Source organism: Ovis canadensis, chromosome 15 (assembly GCF_042477335.2).
Source record: "Ovis canadensis isolate MfBH-ARS-UI-01 breed Bighorn chromosome 15, ARS-UI_OviCan_v2, whole genome shotgun sequence".
Lineage (NCBI taxonomy): Eukaryota > Metazoa > Chordata > Mammalia > Artiodactyla > Bovidae > Ovis > Ovis canadensis.
This window is the reverse complement of record NC_091259.1, coordinates 49,975,902-49,996,994: the sequence shown is the minus strand read 5'-3', so window position 1 is coordinate 49,996,994 and position 21,093 is coordinate 49,975,902. Positions and strand designations below refer to the sequence as shown.

General features: G+C 43.0%; 1 protein-coding gene across 1 annotated transcript; it reads right to left on the bottom strand.

Annotated features, from left to right (window-relative positions):
- Nucleotides 1-261: 261 nt before the first annotated feature.
- On the bottom strand, nt 262-16,098 carry LYVE1 (lymphatic vessel endothelial hyaluronan receptor 1). Its single transcript, XM_069555701.1, has 6 exons — nt 15,797-16,098; nt 12,003-12,174; nt 11,757-11,896; nt 3,460-3,765; nt 2,226-2,304; nt 262-1,684 (listed from the first exon to the last, which is right to left on the bottom strand). The coding sequence occupies exons 1-6, from the start codon at nt 15,879-15,881 to the stop codon at nt 1,498-1,500; spliced, it is 969 nt and encodes a 322-aa protein (XP_069411802.1). The 5' UTR covers nt 15,882-16,098; the 3' UTR covers nt 262-1,497.
- Nucleotides 16,099-21,093: the final 4,995 nt, after the last annotated feature.

The following is a 21,093-nucleotide window of genomic DNA, read 5'->3' as shown; positions in this document are numbered from 1 at the left end:
GTCCTGAATCCCCAGTGTCCTGTGACTCTGAAACATATTGGAATGTAGGATCTGAATACTAAGTAAAGGACTGATTTATGTGTGTATAATTGACCTACTTAAAATAAGCCCATCAGAAGCAAGTAAAGTCCCACATGGTGACGTAGGTTCTATTGGCTTTGCAGATATATTTCAACAACCAAAGTTGTTTACTTTTACAAACAACAGGCTACTTCATTGCATGGAAGGTATAAGGCCTCAGTGTAAATAAGAGAGCAAAGAAACTTTATAAATGCTTTTATTTTTTCAGCACAATTATTTCTGCACCTCCCAGGCTTCTTTTGCTGGAAGAAGGAGAGCTAGTGATACATTTGGTAGTGACATCTAAAAAGCGTATAGAGGTAATGATGTATTTTTCAGGCATGTTAATAATAAATTAAGGCTTAATGGTTGCCATATTAATGAGAAGATAATGAGTAGGTTAGTATCCGAAAAAAATAACTGGGTTTTGGAAGTAGACAAGCTGGGATATTAACAGTGAAAAAATTGTCTTCATATATTCTACTATACAAAAATGTTGGTGAATAATATTCAATTATGGAATGTAAGAACTTGCACAGCACCTGACATAGAGTAGGCATTCAGCAAATGTTTATTAAACTTTACTGCTTTTTAACACAGTAATTTTATTCACTAATAATTTCTGTAATTTGGATTAAAATAGAAATTTGTAAGAGTTTTTTTTTTGGGGGGGCAGGTTCTTAAAACAGTATATTCTTTTAGAGAAACTAGCAGCAGCTCAAGAGAGAAAAGTAAGTGTGTGTAGCTTCTGATAAGTGATTTCAATTCAAATTATTCAGAGATAAACATTTGCTCTGTCTGTATTTATAGTCCCTACTGACAAATGCTCCCAACATCCCCAGCATTGTTCTTTTTCTCTATTTATTTTCGCTTTACAGAGATTAGGTCTCACATCATGGGAATCTATGTCTTTTAGTTGCTAAACTTTTTCTTCCTTCTCTCACTCTTGCCTGGCTCAGAAGAACATGCCAAATGGTAAAAGTGTTTCCTTTCCAGAGCTGAAGAAACAATCTGGGCTGTAGAGTCAAATCAATAGACAAAGCCTTGATGTCAGTGGTTTCTTGACTCTCAACTCACCTATTCTCAGGCAGCATAAAAGCCACTTGACAAAAATGTTCTGCTTAGCTGTTTAGGTCCTGGTGTTTTGCACAAGCTCCTTTCTCCCACTGGGATATTATTAGAACATAACCAGGCTAGAAAGGTTGTAGGAAGCTTTGGAGGTAGGAGGGTAGGATCCAGAAAGGACTGCAGTAAGAAAAAGGGAATTTCCTTTGGTGTACGCCAGAGTTGAAAGGTAGTCCTGAGTTGACTCTAGTCAGGAACCAAGGGTAAACTTGCTTGCTTGGTTCTCTGGTCCTTTTAGGCTCCCCATCTGGGACCAGGATGTGTATCAGGAAGGAAATAAGCCTGAGGTGTGTCCTCTCATTTCTTGCTCATCTAAACTTCGGCTTCCAGGCATCGCACTGTGGTTTTGGGTGGACTCTTGGGCTCCTCTGGTTTTTTATTCATTTTCTTTGATTCCTCATTTGGGTTGCTATCATCGGCCTTCTCCTCTTTTACTACTTTAGTTTCTATCATTTCCTTCTGTTGGTTCTTATTTGTAAAAGGGAATGCCTTCACATACCTGTAGGCATAAACACAAAATTAAAACAAGAGACTTCTATACAACACATAGAACAACAGATAACACTCTGTAAAGACCTACACTGGCATAGTACACTGGGTTCCTTTATTTCAGAGAGATGCTAACACATGCATGCATGCTCAAATACCTTCACCTACCCTGACCCGAATGGATTCACTTAGATGGGATGGTAGGTTCACAGGCCAAACTTTAGCCTGGTCTCAAAACCCTCTCATCAAAAGCAAAGAATTGAAAATCAAATAAAGCATATCCATTTCCTCCTAGATGCCAGTCTTTTCATTTCTTGATATTCAAAGGGACAGCTGTTGAGCTTTATCTTCAAGCTGGATAACATGCATGTGCTGAAATAGTAGGGAAGTTTGTGTGGTAGGGAGGACAAGTGAGGTGAGGGGGAACATGTTCACTGTATGAGGACTGCCATCTCCATTTGGAAAAGGGAAATGCTAATAGCGACCTTGGATAAACAAAAGATAAAGATGCCACAAAAATGATGAGACCGACCATGTGCCAATAACCCCACCTTTTGATGTAGCAGACTGCAAGGCCAGCTGCGGCAGCAAAGAAGAGGAGCGCGAGCACCAGCAGGGCTGTGGGAACACCTGGGGAGACAGAGACAGGGCTTGTCGGTCTTCACACCAACATTGCTGCGGGCTGGTCTTCTCACGACTCACCCGTACACATGATGGAGACCACAGACAGAGCAGGGGAAGAGCCTCCTCTGTGACCACACAGGGGCCACTTAGGGTGTTAGGCCCACATGCACTTCTTTCTTTCTTGCCTATGGAATCCTTGGTCTTGTCTCTCTCACACTCTCTACTCAGTTGCAATATGACAGAGTCCGATTCCTGTCTGTGGCCTTGAAGATGGTAAGTTTGGAGCAAATTAAGTGCAAGACCCTTCCTTTTAAATAGGAAAACCGACTTACTGGTCATAGGCATTTAAGGTGTCTGGATATATTTTTAAAACTTCTGCATATGAATAGATAGTAATTTATTCTGAAAAGTCTTTATATTTTAAAAGTGAAGCTATCTTATTTTATTTTTTTAAATGTAGATTTTTATTACATATCATTCTTGTACATGTATAAGAAGAAAAATAATTGGTTAAGGTCCCCCCAAACCTTCTTCATATTTGGAGTCCATTTGTTTTTCTCAAAATCATTGATATCTGAATATCTCATACAATACAATTCCATGAAAACTTAGGGGATATATATACTTCTTAGAAAAGTGCTTTGCTGTTGTCACTAGAATTTTATTCCAAGCTACTGAAAAGTAAATCTATTTTAGACTCGTGGTGGTGGTGGTTTCACTAAGTTGTGTTCAACTCTGCGACCCCATGGACTTTAGCCCCTCAGGCTCCGCTGTCCATGGAATTTTCCAGGCAAGAATACTGAAGTGGGTTACCATTTCTTTCACCATGGGATCTTCCTGACCCAGGAATCAAATCTGCATCTCTTGCAATGCAGGTAGATTCTCTATTGCTGAGTCACCAGGGATTCCCTTTAGACTCATGATTTTTAGTTTAATCATTAACGTTCTCTAGAGACCTCAAGTTCTATGACTACATGAAATTTGAATTTGCATCAAGATTTTATTTGCATTAATATTTGTCAGGTCCTGAGTGCCTAATCTGGATACAGGCTAGTTTCTATGTATTGTCTGTTATATGTGCGTGCACACAGACACACACAGACACACACAGACACACACACACACACACACACATGCACAATACAGACAGAAAGTTTTTACCTCCAAACCCAACAGCTTCATTCTTGAAGGCTGGTCTATTTTGAATATCTGATTCTCTTTCTGTAGCTGTGGTGCTAGTTTCCATAAAAGCTTCTGTTATGCAAATTAATTTTCTTTTCCGGGGAGTAGAAGTGGAAGCCAGAGGGGGAGCCACAGTCGTTGTAACATAGTCAGGACCATCAGTAGACAATGCTGAGTGTGTACTGTCACTGACCGTCATTTTTGTTGTGTATGTTTCAGTTTCAGCGTTGAATAAGGGGTCATCGGTGGTGATAATTTCTGGAAAGCATGAGTTAATCCAAGTATCTGTCCAGGGAGGGAAAAGTGAAATAAGAAGTACGTATTGAAATAGCCTCCTAAGTGGTCTGTCTGCATCTAGTCTTAACTTTCCTCCATTCTCTTTATACTGTAACAGGAATGGTCTTAGAAAAACGTGAATCGAATCATATCACTTTCTCTTTGGAATCCTTCCCTCACTATACTGCTCGGCCTATGAAGTCCTTCATGACCAGAGCCTGCTGACATGGCCTGCCTCACTTGATCAATCTTTCTCTCATTCCCCTTGCCATAATGGAGTTCCTTCAGTTCTTTGATGTGCTTTCTCTCACAGTCAAGTCTTTGACCAGGATGCTTTCTTCACCTGTAAGAAGCCACTTTTTATTAAGCTTTTCTTGTCCTTCAGGTCTCAAACTGACTATTTCTTAGACAGACTTGAAGGCCAGTCTGGATCTCTTGACTTGCAGGCTTGTACCTCCTGGTATTTCCTCTGCCATGGTTCTCTCTCTCTACACTGCTCCCCACTGGACCCATGGTTCTCTCTACACTGCTCCCCACTGGACCCATGGTTCTCTCTACACCGCTCCCCACTGGACCCATGGTTCTCTCTCACTACACTGCTCCCCACTGGACCCACGGTTCTCACTACACTGCTCCCCACTGGACCCATGGTTCTCTCTCTCTACACTGCTCCCCACTGGACCCATGGTTCTCACTACACTGCTCCCCACTGGACCCATGGTTCTCTCTCACTACACTGCTCCCCACTGGACCCATGGCTCTCTCACTACACTGCTCCCCACTGGACCCATGGTTCTCTCTCACTACACTGCTCCCACTGGACCCATGGTTCTCACTACACTGCTCCCCACTGGACCCATGGTTCTCACTACACTGCTCCCCACTGGACCCATGGTTCTCTCTCACTACATTGCTCCCACTGGACCCCTGGTTCACTCTCACTACACAGCTCCCCACTGGACCCATGGTTCTCTCTCACTACACTGCTCCCACTGGACCCATGGTTCTCTCTCACTACACTGCTCCCCACTGGACCCATGGTTCTCACTACACTGCTCCCACTGGACCCATGGTTCTCTCTCACTACACTGCTCCCCACTGGACCCACGGTTCTCACTACACTGCTCCCCACTGGACCCATGGTTCTCAGTACACTGCTCCCACTGGACCCATGGCTCTCACCACACTGCTCCCACTGGACCCATGGTTCTCTCTCACTACACTGCTCCCCACTGGACCCATGGTTCTCTCTACACTGCTCCCCACTGGACCCACGGTTCTCTCTACACTGCTCCCCACTGGACCCATGGCTCTCTCTACACTGCTGCCCATTTGACCCATGGTTCTCTGTCACTATACTGCTCCCCACTGGACCTGTGGTTCTCTCTACACTGCTCCCACTGGACCCATGGTTCTCACTACACTGCTCCCCACTGGACCCATGGTTCTCTCTCACTACACTGCTCCCCAGTGGACCCATGGTTCTCTCTCACTACACTGCTCCCCACTGGACCTGTGGTTCTCTCTACACTCTCCCCACTGGACCCATGGTTCTCTCTCACTATCCTGCTCCCACTAGACCCATGGTTCTCTCTACACTGCTCCCACTGGACCCACGGTTCTCTCTACACTGCTCCCCACTGGACCCATGGCTCTCTCTACACTGCTGCCCATTTGACCCATGGTTCTCTGTCACTATACTGCTCCCCACTGGACCCATGGTTCTCTCTACACTGCTCCCACTGGACCCATGGTTCTCTCTCACTACACTGCTCCCCACTGGACCCCTGGTTCTCTTTACACTGCTCCCACTGGACCCATGGTTCTCTCTCACTACACTGCTCCCCACTGGACCCCTGGTTCTCTTTACACTGCTCCCCACTGGACCCATGGTTCTCTCTCACTACACTGCTCCCCACTGGACCCACGGTTCTCACTACACTCTCCCCACTGGACCCATGGTTCTCACTACACTGCTCCCCACTGGACCCATGGTTCTCTCTCACTACATTGCTCCCCACTGGACCCATGGTTCTCACTACACTGCTCCCCACTGCACCCATGGTTCTCACTACACTGCTCCCCACTGGACCCATGGTTCTCACTACACTGCTCCCCACTGGACCCATGGTTCTCTCTCACTACACTGCTCCCCTCTGGACCCATGGTTCTCTCTCACTACATTGCTCCCTATTGGACCCATGGTTCTCTCTCACTACACTGCTCCCCACTTGACCCATGGTTCTCACTCACTACACTGCTGCCCAGTTGACCCATGGTTCTCTCTCACTACACTGCTCCCCACTTGACCCATGGTTCTCACTGACTACACTGCTGCCCAGTTGACCCATGGTTCTCTCTCACTACACTGCTCCCACTGGACCCCTGGTTCTCACTACACTGCTCCCCACTGGACCCACGGTTCTCTCTACACTGCTGCCCACTTGACCCATGGTTCTCTGTCACTACACTGCTCCCCCTGGAGCCCTGGTTCTCACTACACTGCTCCCACTGGACCATGAGCCCCTGGAACAGGCCTCCCGTCTGTCCTGGTCACCGTGGTCTGTGCACTCTGCCTGGCACGTAGCACATGCTCAACATTTGATGATTAAAGGAAGGAAGGAAATGTGAAATGAAGGAAGGAGTAGATGGGGAGGCCAGATATGCATACCTGACACCTCTTCAGGACAAAGATCCACTAAAACCAGACTGTTCCTTGGTCATTGAAAAAAAAATGTTTTTAAAGGAGGTGGGGGACAGAGGAGGGATGTTGGTTTTCTTTCCAATCTGTTGAATGTGGTAGAGAGGAAACTAGCATTTGATGAATATCTTACTCTTGAGTCAACCATGGTACTTCATTTACAATTTTATAAAACCCTCATTTGTACAGGAGAAACTGAAATTCAGAGAAATTGAACACCTTTTAAGTGTTAGAGCCATGCAATATATTCCAACATGCATTTGTATCTCTTAAATCCCTAGTTATTTGTGAGAGTGGGTAGCATCGGCTGGAATTTTAGCCATAAAGGAAAAGTTATTCTATTTTTTTTTAAATTAAGTAAAAATTACCAGCCGAGTCTGTGGTGAGTGTGATAAAACATTTTGACCCCACATGCATTCAGTCAGTGTTTTATACTATTCTTTTTACTTTGAAAAGACCTCTATTCAAATAGGCATCATCCTTGACCTCTGCCCTGGACTTGGGAAGGCAGCTCTGCTCACCACTATACCAGTTATGCTGTCCTGGACTTTAAGCTACATTTTCTATTCTTGAGCACATGCTAAGTTCTTCATTCAAAAAATGAACATTTTTAAATATCAGGAGGAAAAGCATAGTGAACACGATATACTGTGCTTGGAACTGAAAATACAGAATCCAATAAGGGGGGATTCCTGTTTCCTGGAGAGGCATTTTGATGAGAGTAGGGGGAGATAACTGGGGATTCACAGATGAGATGGTATGAACAGCATGTGGAGGGTTAATGTGCTCATTCAACAAATATTTAATAAGCTCCAACTCTGTACTAGGCACTAGGGACATAGTGCAAATAAGACAAAGTGCTTGTTCATAAGGGGCTTATATGTTACTGGAAAGAATAGATAATTAAAAAAAAAACACAAAATAAGCTAGAAATTTCCAAAGATGATAATTGAAAGGATAATTAAACAGGATCACACTAGAAGAGGCAGGAATGGGAACAGACACTTTGGATAAGGTGATAAGAGTGAGTCTCCTTGGGGAGGTGATACTTAAGCTGGAACCTGAACGTTAAAAGTAGTGTGTCATTGACGATCTCAGGCAGCAGCATTCCAAGTGAAGAGAACAGGAAGTTCAAGAGCCAGAAAGTGAATAATCTCGGCATGTTTGATGATAAGAAGGCCAGTATGGCTGGGATAGAGCTCCAGCTTCTCTAATATGGAAGAGGATATCCCAGTCAGTCAAAATGGCGTGACCCAAGATTCCAGAAATTTGAAAGTGTAGGCATGTCAGAAAATGACAGGGCACACAATGTGGCTGGCGTGCAGGGTGTGTCTATGCTGGGAGCATGAAAGACTGCAAGGGGGAGATGAGACTGGCAAGATAGGTGGGAGAGTATTAAGAGTTAAAACTGCCATGGTGAAGAATTTGGAATTTGTTCCGTAGGAGAAGAAATTTTCAACTGGAGTCAGCAAATTTTCCAACTGATAGATAGAAGTGCTCATCTACATCCAGTTTTATGTGAAAAAAGTCTTCATAGTTCACATTAGATTCTCAGGGGAAAAGCCGACCCAAAGCTCTGGAGCGGAGGAAGATGTGTGTGGAGGATGAAACAGATGAGAGAGTAAACACGGTCATTGTTACTTAATTTTCAGGAGCCAACAAAGAGGTTATTGCAACTGCACAGAAATAGGAGAATCCAGAGTATCTGGAATTCTAGAACTTATGTCTTAGAGATCTTGGCGAGAGAGACAGTTCTCAACTCTGACTGCAGGTTAGAATCATCTGGGGAACTTTGAAGACATGTTCATTCGAAGGACCCACCCTGGGCCTGGAATGTTACTGTCACGTGGTAATCACCAGGAAAGGTAACGACGAAGTCACCCAAGGCCCAAGATTTAAATCCTAGCTCTGCAGAGCACACTTGAGTTACTTCTCCTGGAAAGTGGTAGTGATATCCTTGTGTGATTTCACCGAGGAGTAGTGAGACAGTAAGTGTGTAGGGCCTAGCATCATCTATGACATGATCGGTAAGATCTATAAGAATTGGTTTCCTTTGACTCCCTGCTCATTAAGGTTAGGCAAAGGCTGCCATGTGAGGGAGCAGCAGCAATCTGGTTCCTTACCAGTTGAGGGCACAGTGTGTCTCACCCGGAAGTGATAGGACCTGGGTCTTCTTCCCTCCAAACAGTAAATATAGTTTCTCTAGAATATGCCAAATCCTTTGATAGATTATTAAACACAGTGTGGTTGGCATACAAGAGGAAAGATTAGGAATCAGGGGTACAGAAAGTCTTCCTGAAGAAGGAAGTCTTTATTCAGACTTGAATAAAGAATACAAGTCAGTTAGGTGATGAGAGGATAAGCATTGTGGCAGAGGGAACAGCGTGAACCCATGGTGCATGCCAAGCATTGAAAGCACTTTGGTCTGATTCCCAAAGCTCACAAAGACAGCAGTAAGAAGATAGCGTCCGGAGTCAGGTTTCAGGTTACTCTGATCCTCAGAGCCTGTAAGATAGCAATAAAAAAGAAAGCTACAAAACAAGGAAGCATAAGATAAATCCAGGTCAGTGGTAAGAGGAGGGCTAGGGTAACTCTGATCCTCACAAAGATGGCAAACAGAAGCAAGTGAACTGAATTTATTTTAAAAGGGTCGCAAATTCTCTCAAGTCACTTGTATATATAATTCTCTGACAGTACATTCTCAGAGAGATACCTTCTGAGGACTAAAAATGCAAATGAACTGCGAATTCCATTCAGTAGGTTTATTATCTTAATAATGTCATTTTTATAATTTTGAAAATATTATAGGATAAGAAAATATATTAAGATTATTTATTGAAAACAATAATTTTCCATGTAAGAGAAAAAAGATGCCAGTGTGTATACATATGCACATATATATTCCTAGTTGCCCACTGAAAAGGGCTGAGAAGCAATGAAAATGAGAGTATTAATTAGAACAAATTGCATGCAGATTTTGGTTTCTAATTAACCTTCCGCATTAAAAAGGTCTCTTGGAGAAATAGCTATAAATGGCTGATTCCATGTCTAGGAAAAAGGAAGTACAAAGTGAGCCTGTGACATGTTGTTATGACAGAAAGCAATGACTTGCTCAAATACTAATGGGATGAAGGACACAAAAGTCAGCTAGCAGGGTTTCCACTTGCCAAATGTGGAACAATTTGAGCATCAAAAAGAATAAAGTAATAATAACTGTAAAATTGATGACAACATATTTAACACACAGACTAAGTAAAATGCTATGCATCCATGTGATTACAGTATTAGTACCATATGAATTATAGTATTAGGGGAGGGAGAAGACGTGTGTGTGTGTGAAAGAGAAAGATTCTTCTTTATCAAAGAATGCCAGCTAATAGATGTAGAAGAAAGAATGTATTTAGAAAATTCACATTTTGTAGCCCTGCATCTAACTGATTCCAGCAAGGATCATCAATGTCTGCTTGAACTATTAGGTAAAATATGATTAGGGGTATGCATGGTGCCAAAATATCACACTAGAGGTTCCCTCCTCATTGCCAAAGGGAAAACAAATCTGAGTTCATTAGGGAGGTCCAGCACTCACCATCTTATTCAGATGATCAAAGTCAGCATGTTAACAGTGCGATATACTGACATTCAGTGCCTTTTGTTAGGATATGATCTAAAGTACACAATATCTAACCTATCAAGTATTTTCGACCAAACTAGTCGCTGTGTGTCTAATCAAGCCTCTATACTTAACTCTAAGCATATAGAAAGCATAGAGAATGGAAGCGTAAGTTAAATGGAACCATGAGGAAACACGCAAACCTGAGTCATCTCCCTGGACTTCTTTTCGTTTAGTCCAGAGGACTGGGTGTTTGTTTATCACACTGACAGCTGGCAGGAAGGGCGGGCATTTGAAAGGCCAGGCCCTCTGACAGACGTGCACTGGCTGTCACATAAGCAGGCAAACAAACCACCAATTCCCCAGCCAAAAGTGATAGGTGGATGAGGTGGGGAGAGGAGGATCGCGAAAAAAGTGGTAAGAAGCTTATGCTCTAGTCTTTACATAGCTGGGAGCTCTGACTTTGAACAAGACAAACCTCCATTCTGAGCTAGAGTCATTTTATCTGTGAAGTAAGGGAAGTGAAAAATCTCAAGACTTTTTGAGGCCAAGGCCCCATAGTTCATAGAATCGCTTGGATCTAATTGCTGCCTTTGGGCAACAGAACATTGCTGGTGCAATTTTACCTCCTGGATCTTAGAGAATGACCACTGAGCCACTGACCTTTAGAAGGTCAGATTTATGAGTATGTGTGAAAAGTAATAAACGAGACAGAGGTTCTTATGATAAGTGGAGAACAGTGTTTAGTCAAAAGCTTTCTCAGAAGTTACTTAGGTAAAGCACTTGGGCTAAGGCAGCCAAGGTTTTCCAACAAGGTTAAAGGGATGACCGTGAGCAAATCAGTTCTGTTTTCTAGTTTCAATTCCTTCCTTCATAAAATGAAAATCGGGTCTTGTTCTTAAAAACATCTAATGTAGCATTTGAACTTCCACTCCTGTAAAGGAATGTGGGATAAACAAAGGAGATCTGTGTGTGAGTCTTCATAGTAAGGAAATCTTAGATCATGTACTTACGTCCTCTAACCTAAGCTTTTTCATTTGCAAAATAGGGATGATAAAGCATACCTCCTATGGACATTGTCAAGGTTTAGTGAGATAAATTAGTATATTGCTTTGTCCATTGGGTGTTTCCTTCCCTTCTTCCTGTTTATCTTGTGGGATGAGAGGAGGGGATGGAGCCTCTAGGGGTACCCTCTCCCTATATTGCCACACTGTCATGTTTCCCCTAAATTTTTCCTCTGAGGGGGACACTGCCACCTCCAGCGTTGTCAAAGAGGCAGTCTTGGGAGGATTCAATGGCCATCACTGAGACTGCCTCTGTAGCCTTGTCAAAGAGGCAGTCTTGGGAGGATTCAGTGGACATCACCGAGACTGCTTCTGCAGCTGCTCAGGCTTACTCTTCTCAGACTGGTCATGGTGGTGGTGGTTTAGTTGCTATCATGTCCAACTCGTGTGACTCCATGGACCGAAGCCTGCCAGGCTCCTCTGTCCATGGGATTTCCCAGGAAAAAATACTGGAGTGAGTTGCCGTTTCCTTTGCCAGGGGATCTTCCCAACCTTGGGATCAAACCTGCGTCTCCTGCTTTGCAGGCAGATTCTTTACCTCTGAGCCACCAGAGAAGTCCTGGTTATAGAGCTACTGAAATCCAGACGAAACATACCATGTGGAGAGACCGCACATCTAACTCACCAGATGAGTTGTGACAATAGGCCCTGTGCCTACTGCCGAGTGAACTTCTCCAAATCACGACGCCTACCCCACTCTTCCCACACTTGGGGTTGGAGATAATTCGAGGGATGACCACGAACTGATTTTTAACCCATCCATAGCTGTAACAGAATATGCAAGAATTGAATGGATACATAGATCTCTTGTTGCTGAACAGGAACACAGAGCCAGCAAAGCTCCCACAGTGATTGTGAGTGTGTTTCTCACCTGCAAGTCTCAAAGCCAAATTTCCGCGCTTCTTCAACCTGGTCTTGGCTGGCCAAAGTGAGTCCCACAAGCCTACAGGCCTGCTGGGCTTCTGTGAAATTCAGAAGCGGCTGTGTCTTTTTGGTCACTAGGGTGACCCCCATGATTCTGCATGGTCCTGAGACGGAAAGTTCTGCAAAGGAATCACAAAGCCCCTCAGTGTGCTGTGTCCTTGTCTCAGCCCTCGGGCTCTCCTTCTGAGTAGAGCCTCACTGTCAACACGGCAGCTGGGACTAGAGTTCAGAAATAACAGGACACAGATAAGGCAGGTAGGTGCTAGCCTGGATCCATGCTGTACCTCTCACCGGGTCCAAGTCCATCCCCCCTCACTGAGTTCAGGTGCCTTGTTCATTACATGGAGACTTTGGCTCCTAGTTCCTGGGCAAAGGCAAGTCTTGGGGATGCAGCTGCTGCAAACCTTTTTGGAGTCTATAAAATGAGGGGTCTGAGACTCTGAGAAAGATGAAATCCAGGGCTCTGCGTAAACATGATAGCAGTACTCCCAACTAGTGTGGGTTGGAGACAGCACTATTTCTGAGATGGGCTGAAACATGTACTTGTTATAATAGAATGTGAGCTTTCTCAGTCCCAGGTCGTCTCTGACCATTGGAGGGCAGGCTTACGCAGAAGTTTCTGGAGGAGTCAGCTCGTAAAGCTTGCATGGCAGAGAAACTAAATAAAGGAAATGGAGTTTTAGAGTCAGACCTGGATTTGAATCTAGCATAGATTGCTTGTCAGCTCTGTGAATTTAGGCTGGTTACTTCATGTGTTTGAGCCTCAGTTTCCATATTTAGAAAACTGAAAGAACAACAGCATCTACTGTATAAGGCGGTGGTGGTTTAGTCACTAAGTTGTGTCCGACTCTTGTGACTCCACTGACTGTAGCCCACTAGGCTCCTCTGTCCATGAGATTCTCCAGGCAAGAATGCTGGAGTGAGTGGGTTGCCATTTCTTTCTCCAGGGTATCTTCCCAACCCAGGAATCAAACCTGGGTCTCCTGGATTACAGGCAGATTCTTTACCAACTGAGCTACAACAGAAGCCCACAGCATAAGGTGGTGAAAGTTAAATGAGTTAACTCAAATAAAAGTGCTTAGCACAGTGCCTGTCACATAGTAGGTGCTCAATAAATAATAACATAGTTTCATTATATCATCTTCAAAGCACTCTAGTTTTAGTTTGCTAATGATTGATCTCCCTAGGGAAGCTGAGGCAGTCGAACAGTTAAGATGTGAATAATATCTTACTCAAAATCTAATGAATCTGAGAGTTCTGTTGATCCCTTTTCTCTGGATTCTGGGATTTAAAGACCTGTATGAAGTTGCAAAGTTGCATTGCATTCAGGTACTTTATTCCTACTGGGCATCACCCTCGAAAGTTCATGAAAGGGCATTTCCTGAGTAATTACTTAAACACAGATCTGTGTGTTGGATGCCTAGTCAAATGTTTGACCACCGTCTAAGTTGGTGTTTAAAGGAAGTTTCTTCTTGCAAACATGCAAAGAGCATTTCTAAGTACTTCAGGCGAACTTACTGTGGAGCAGGGGACTGGGGGAAAGGAAATTAATATGATGTATGGCATTTGTGGATAACCTTATTTGCTTCCAGACTCTGCTCTTGCGGAAAGAGAGACTAGAGAGCCAACACCCATTATGAGTGTTTGTGACAGAACAGCTTCTTATGACTGTGTTCACTAATGCTAATACCTATACCAACATTGATATTAATACTAAAGCCAATGTTAATTCCAACTTCTATCATCTGTATATGACACTCTGTGCCAAACCCTGACTCTTCTGACAGAAAATTGAATTTCAGGGAGATAAGCAACTTTCTCAACCCAAGGATATAGAGCATTTAGGTGGAAGTTTGGAGGCACAAATCCAACCATGATTGATACAAAAATCTCAGTTCTTAACTAGGACACTGTTCTGCTTCTCGCTGTGCAACTGGGAGACGATATACACACACAGAGCTAGAGCTGAACTCTTGCAACACACCATTTGTCCTGGAATTTGGCTCATTTAACTAATAAGCTTGCTTATAGCAGCGTCTTTGGGAATACTTATAGAGAAGGTACTAATTATACTGTAAAGTGGTCTTGATGCTCTCTCATCACACATCATTTTTACTCTAAATATTATTGTTATGAGTAACGACAGTAGACCTAGCTTTGACCATTTCTTCTCTTGCTAATTGGCTGTGTAACCTTGGGGAAGTGTTCTCAGCTGTAAAAGGGGGGTGGTTATATCTTTACAGAATATTTGTCAGAATTTTTAAATATATAACTTGTCCCTAGTGGAGGCTGGGTGCATAAGTGGGCAGTTGACAAATATTTGTAGATTTTATGCTTTCCTATGTAAGGACAAAAACAGGGAGCTGGAAACTAAGGGATCCTTCAGTAACCCCTTCCTTAAGTTTTCTTAGAAAATTGCAAGTGTCGTAGAAAGAGTATATACCTAGGAATCAGACAGAGCTGAATTCAGACCCAAGCTTTATTATTTACTGATTTTATGACATTAGGCAAGTTGCTTGGCCTCACTGAGCCAGTTCCTTCATGTATAAAACGTATTCTTAAGAAATATATATGCATACATTTCTTTTATATATATTTTACATACTGTATACGCAATATACAAAAATAGGCCCTCAAAAATACTAGTGCCCACTCCCATCCACTTACCTTCATCAAGCACCTCCTCTCTAATCATGGCTCAGGATAACTTTCAGTTGTTTACAAAATTTTAATTTCCTTAGGAAAATTTTGCCATTATCGAGGATGGTCCGAAGAGTGTGATGAATCAGGGTCAAAGGACAATTTCCATAATAGTTTTGAGTATTAATGGCAGTATTTTGGGGAAAAGTGAAGAGTCTCCCCAGGGGGATGTCAAATAAGTTTGTTACTTTCAAACTTATTTGAAAGTAACATATTCTGGCATTTGAAAAAAAAATCAATCCTATAACTCTAACCTTTATGAAATGGAATGCAACAATATCTAAATCAAGTCTGGAGGTCTGTTCCCAACATATTTTATACTTCAGAACATCTCCCAACAGAGGAACACATAATTTTCCTGTTAAAGCGCTCATATTTTCATTTGCCCAGAGCTGTAATGAGTGATTTGTGGTCAAATTTTTATTTTTATTTTATTGCCTACAGTGCAGAGTGAAGTTACCAGTTAGGCATCTCAAAAGCCCAGAAATCATTTAAGTCATTCCTTTGGTAGGGAGCTGATAGCTAATTTTCAAACCTGTATTTTTTTCAGTTTTTTTGTTGTTGTTAATTTGGTGTTTATTGCATACCAAAAATGTATGCATCCCATGATAGTATAGTAAAACTAAAATTAAAACAGTCACACTGACACTTCCAAAGACATAAAACAGGCCAATATTCTGTGAAAGTTAACCATTTCCCAGGCTTCATGATTGCTGAAAGTTTTTCACAATCATTCTTTGCTCCTTCAATGAAGCACTTTTAAAATCAAGTGATCTCTCTTCATTGTGTCAAAATATTTTCATTAAAAATATCCCATAGCCAAAAATAAAAGTCAAGATAACATAAAGGTAAGTGAGAATCATTTTGGTGAAGCTGACAATATGGTGAAAACATTTCTGCCAGGACAATCCTACCAATGAGATCTTCTATTGACACTGAGGGCCACCCCCACCCCAGAAATTCAACGAAGAAGTTAGTAGACTTTGGACAATATGCAGCATCTTGCTTTGCCTCAGGCTGGCCATCTAGTAAGAAACCTACCTTCTGAGCGGAGAGAGCCTTGGACCAGGAGCCTTGTGGTCCAGACGGAGGCAAGAAGCAACCCCAGACTGAAGAACTTGGCCATTGTGCCAGCACCTTCAGAGCCAGAGAAGTAGGTCAGATGAGCACTGGTAGTATCAAAGGCAGACAATAATCACGAGTGGATGGAGACTTCTGGAAATATGTGGGGCCCCCACTGCTCTGCTTCATAACCGAGACATCCGGATTTCCCTGCTTTCAAGCTTCTGACTTGTCAAGGTCACTAGGGGGAAATGAGTGACGTCCTTGAAAGCCCAGGCTGTACTTTGTGGAAGGCTTTCTGGAAAATTTAGCTAATGCTGACTCAGAAAACACACAAATGAGGAAGGCAGATAGCACAGGGTGAACTGCTGGAGGTTTCCCCAATTCTCATATCCCCTGCCACCACCCATGTCCCCCACCAGCTCAGTTCCTACCTGGTTCATTGTTACTGTCTGTGTAGCTGCTCATTTATATCCTTGTAGGAATGTCTCTGTCTCTAAAGGGGACAGAACATGAATTATGCTTCTTTTCCTCCTACGATCAGTGGGGTTTTTATTTTATTTTTTTAATCCCCCAACTGCATATCCTTGTGATCTGTAGGGAAATGAGGCTAAGACTCATGAAAACAAATGATTACTTAAATACCAATAATCCTCATACTCCCTTTCGAGATTTCTTTATCATTTGAAATGTCTACCCCACCATAGGTGATTCCTGCTTCAAAGAAATCAGACACATTGAAGATCCATACAAAACATGACTAGGGTGGCAATTTATAAAATGAGTAATACTTTATAATAGTAATCACCACAGAGGTCCTGTATATAACTTTCTCTTTAATAACTTCTCGTATTCTGGTAGGTGAAAATTCAACTCAGACTTCCCCTTCTTCGTTTGATGAGTGTGAGGCTTTTCTGCATGTGTACGAGCAGTCTGAATGCTCTCTTTTCCCAGCTAGGGTTTCAGTGGTTTGTCTTCCATGGTAATTATGGGATTCTGGTTTGAGAGTAATGCCTTGAGCAAAAGGTTATTAGTTTTCTCCAAAAGGAGTGTCATTTTCAGGAACAGTGTATAGGGACGTCCCTGGTGGTTCCAGTGTTTAAGATACCACGCTTCCAATGCAGGGGATGAGGGTTGGATCTTTGGTTGGGGAGCTAAGACCCCATGTGACTCGAGTGTGGCAAAAAAAGAAGAGGAGTAGTATATGGGTAACTGCTGAAGCCTGCCTTGGAGAATTTTGAGCATTACTTTACTAGCGTGTGAGATGAGGGCAATTGTGCGGGAGTTTGAGCAGTCTTTGGCATTGCCTTTCTTTGGGATTGGAATGAAAACTGACCTTTTCCAGTCCTGTGGCCACTGCTGAGTTTTCCAAATTTGCTGGCATATTGAGTGCAGCACTTTCACAGCATCATCTTCCAGGATTTGAAATAGCTCAACTGGAATTCCATCACCTCCACTAGGTCTGTTCAGAGTGATGCTTTCTAAGGCCCACTTGACTTCCAATTCCAGGATGTCTGGCTCTAGATTAGTGATCACACCATCATGATTATCTGGGTCGTGAAGCTCTTTTTTGTACAGTTATTCTGTGTATTCTTGCCACCTCTTCTTAATATCTTCTGCTTCTGTTAGGTCCATACCATTTCTGTCCTTTATCAAGCCCATCTTTGCATGAAATGTTCCCTTGGTATCTCTGATTTTCTCGAAGAGATCTCTAGTCTTTCCCATTCTGTTGTTTTTCTCTATTTCTTTGCACTGATCACTGAGGAAGACTTTCTTATCTCTCCTTGCTGTTCTTTGTAACTCTGCATTCAGATGCTTAGAACTGTGAACTTCCAGATGTTCAAGCTGGTTTTAGAAAAGGCAGAGGAACTAGAGATCAAATTGCCAACATCCCCTGGATCACCGAAAAAGAAAGAGAGTTCCAGAATAACATCTATTTCTGCTTTATTGACTATGCCAAAGCTTTTGACTGTGTGGATCACAATAAACTGTGGAAAATTCTGAAAGAGATGGGAATACCAGACCACCTGAGCTGCCTCTTGAGAAACCTATATGCAGATCAGGAAGCAACAGTTAGAACTGGACATGGAACAACAGACTGGTTCCAAATAGGAAAGGAGTACGTCAAGGCTGTATATTGTCACCCTGCTTATTTAACTTCTGTGCAGAGTACATCATGAGAAATGCTGGACTGGAAGAAACACAAGCTGGAATCAAGATTGCCAGGAGGAATATCAATAACCTCAGATATGCAGATGACACCACCTTTATGGCAGAAAGTGAAGAGGAACTAAAGAGCTTCTTGATGAAAGTGAAAGAGGAGAGTGAAAAAGTTGGCTTAAAGCTGAACATTCATAAAATGAAGATCATGGCATCTGGTCCCATCACTTCATGGGAAATAGAAGGGGAAACAGTGGAAACAGTGTCAGACTTTATTTTGGGGGGCTCCAAAATCACTGCAGATGGTGATTGCAACCATGAAACTAAAAGACGCTTACTCCTTGGAAGAAAAGTTATGACCAACCTAGATAGTATATTCAAAAGCAGAGACATTACTTTGCCGACTAAGGTCTGTCTAGTCAAGGCTATGGTTTTTCCTGTGGTTATGTATGGATATGAGAGTTGGACTGTGAAGAAGGCTGAGCACCGAAGAATTGATGCTTTTGAACTGTGGTGTTGGAGAAGACTCTTGAGAGTCCCTTGGACTGCAAGGAGATCCAACCGGTCCATCCTAAAGAAGATCAGTCCTGGGTGTTCTTTGGAAGGACTGATGTTGAAGCTGAAACTCCAATACTTTGGCCACCTCATGCAAAGAGCTGACTCATTGGAAAAGACCCTGATGCTGGGAGGGATTGGGGGTAGGAGGAGAAGGGACAATGGAGGATGAGATGGCTGGATGGCATCACTGACTCGATGGACATGAGTTTGAGTGAACACTGGGAGTTGGTGATGGACAGGGAGGCCTGGCATGCTATGATTCATGGGGTCACAAACAGTGGGACATGACTGAGTGACTGAACTGAACTGACATGGGTAACTAGTTCTTTCCTCTACAAATGGTATTGGTCATGAAGTTAGATATTGGTGTGGAAGATACCAATATGAAAGGAGAATCTGCTCTGCACAGGCATAGAGCACTTCTACATAAATAGGGTTTGTTTGTGCTCACTCAGTCATGTTGGACTCTTTGCAGCCCCATGGACTGTAGCCTGCCAGGTTCTTCTGTGCATGGAATTTTCCAGGCAAGAATATTGGGGTGGGTTGCCATGCCTCCTCCAGGGCATCTTCCTGACCCAGGGATCCAACCAGTATCTCTTGCGTCTCCTGCATTGGCTGGTGGATTCTTTACCACTAGCACCACCTGAAAAGCCCAGAGACCAGGGGACTTACCTTAATACACCTTAAATAGCTGTAGTTTAGACCTCATTACTCGGGTGAGCACAAGACCTACGCTACAGGGACCTCAGAAACAAAATGACTCTATCACCATGGAGCCAGGGAGACAGGAAAACAGGAATTGTGTCCTCTTCATCATTATCCTTAAAGCTAGCATCACACCTGAAAGAGAGTTAGCCTTCAAGCACCTGATAAAGTATTACAAAGAAGAAGGAAGGGAGGAAGACAGGAAAGGAAAAGAGAATTAGGAAAGGATCTCCCCATTCAAGGTCAACTGCACTATGCAAAATAACAGGAGTGATGTCTCACATTCAAAGTTCCGGGGAGTGAGGTGTAGGGGAGGTGCTTTAGACATTCTGTCAACCATAGTTCCCTACCTTCATTTAGATCCTGATTCTGCTTCCTAGGAGAAAGGCCCACGTCCCATGTCCACTGTTCTCTGTAGCTCTTCATTGGATAGCATCTTCCTTGGCCACATTTGTAGTGGGAATTGCAAATTCCTCCAAGGCTTCTTGTGGGTAGCACAGCTTGTACAGTCTGCTTTCTGCTGATGTACGCTTAGGATGCCAAAAGTTGTTTTCTAACTTAACAATTGAAGGACTTTTTAGTCGTGGCTTGTATCTCTTTGTAAATACTACTCCTTCCCAAACTTAGGATTCTGGTCTATTTGCTTCCATTTGATTTCATGTGCCAGTAATCATACCCCAAATCCCAGTCACAATTCTCAAATGTTTCTTTTTTTTTTTTTTTAATCTCAGCCCCATGCCCGTCTCTAATTTAGTGGTGGCTATTGAAGTTCATTTGAAAGCACAGATGGAAGGACCATATTCTGACTCTGACCTTTACCGTAGGGCTGGTCTGATCTGAATTCAACTAAAAAGTTCTACTTGTTCTTTTTCACTCAAAGCTCTTTTCAGTCTAATTAGGTTTTAGAAGCAGTCAGGGTGTCTAAGTCTTCAGTTTAGGAACTCTGTATCTTTTTCCCTTTCTGTTTCAATTTATCCACTTCTTTCCCAAGTACTTCTTTTTCTTGCAATCTCTCTCAAAAGTTAGCCAAAAAGGGTTCACATACTTCAATACTCTGATTCTTTTCAGCCGCTTCTCCTAGAGCTATAGCTTGCCCATGGACTGTCATGGGTAAGCCTTTACCTATTATTTTTGTTCTATTCACAGCACAGGTCACCATATTTCCAGTCCCTGATATCAGTGTTCTGGTTTCCTGCCACTTGACTGCTAAGTCAGTGTCTCCTATGTTGAAAATTTGTTCTTGAAGTTCCCTATTTCTGCTTCTGTATGTGTTAGTCAGGGTAGGCTAACTGCTATAACAAACATTCCTGAATTTCTGTGGCTTAATATGCTAAACTCTTATTTCTTGCTTATGTCAGTTGAATTCTGTGAGCGCCCATAAAAAGACTCAGCTTCTACTTAGTGGGGCCGGCAACTTCTTGGACCTCAGGTTCTAAACTGAATGCCCTGAATCTGGCAGGCAGAAAGGGGACTGCAGGGAATGCAAGGTACTAGGCAGGAGAGTCTGTTTAGGAAACTGGATCTGGAAGGTTCACATTGGCCTGCCCCTCGCTGCAAGAAAAGACGAAAAAAGATTGTCTAACCGTAGAAATCAGATTGGTGAAAACGTAGCAGTCTCTATCACAGAAAAATGTATCAAAAAAAACAACACATAGACCAGGAAGATATGGGAAACTAGGGTCAGGAATGAGGATGAGAAGCAGAGGAATTGATTGAGCCCCTGGAAGGGATCTGGTGACCCAAGGACTGGGGACCTGGGAGGCACTGTCGCCCAAGGTAGATTCTAGTTCAGGGTTGGGCAAGGTTCTGACTCAGCTCCACAAAATGAGGAGGCATTCGGCTGCTGCCAAAGG

Coding starts and splice junctions, on each gene's coding strand:
- LYVE1 (XM_069555701.1), bottom strand. CDS start 15,881: ATGGCCAAGTTCTTCAGTCTGGGGTTGCTTCTTGCCTCCGTCTGGACC. Junction 11,897..12,002: donor TTTGGCTTTGAGACTTGCAG/GTGAGAAACACA, acceptor ATTCTGTTACAG/CTATGGATGGGTTAAAAATC. Junction 3,766..11,756: donor CTATTGTCACAACTCATCTG/GTGAGTTAGATG, acceptor CTCCCTGGACAG/ATACTTGGATTAACTCATGC.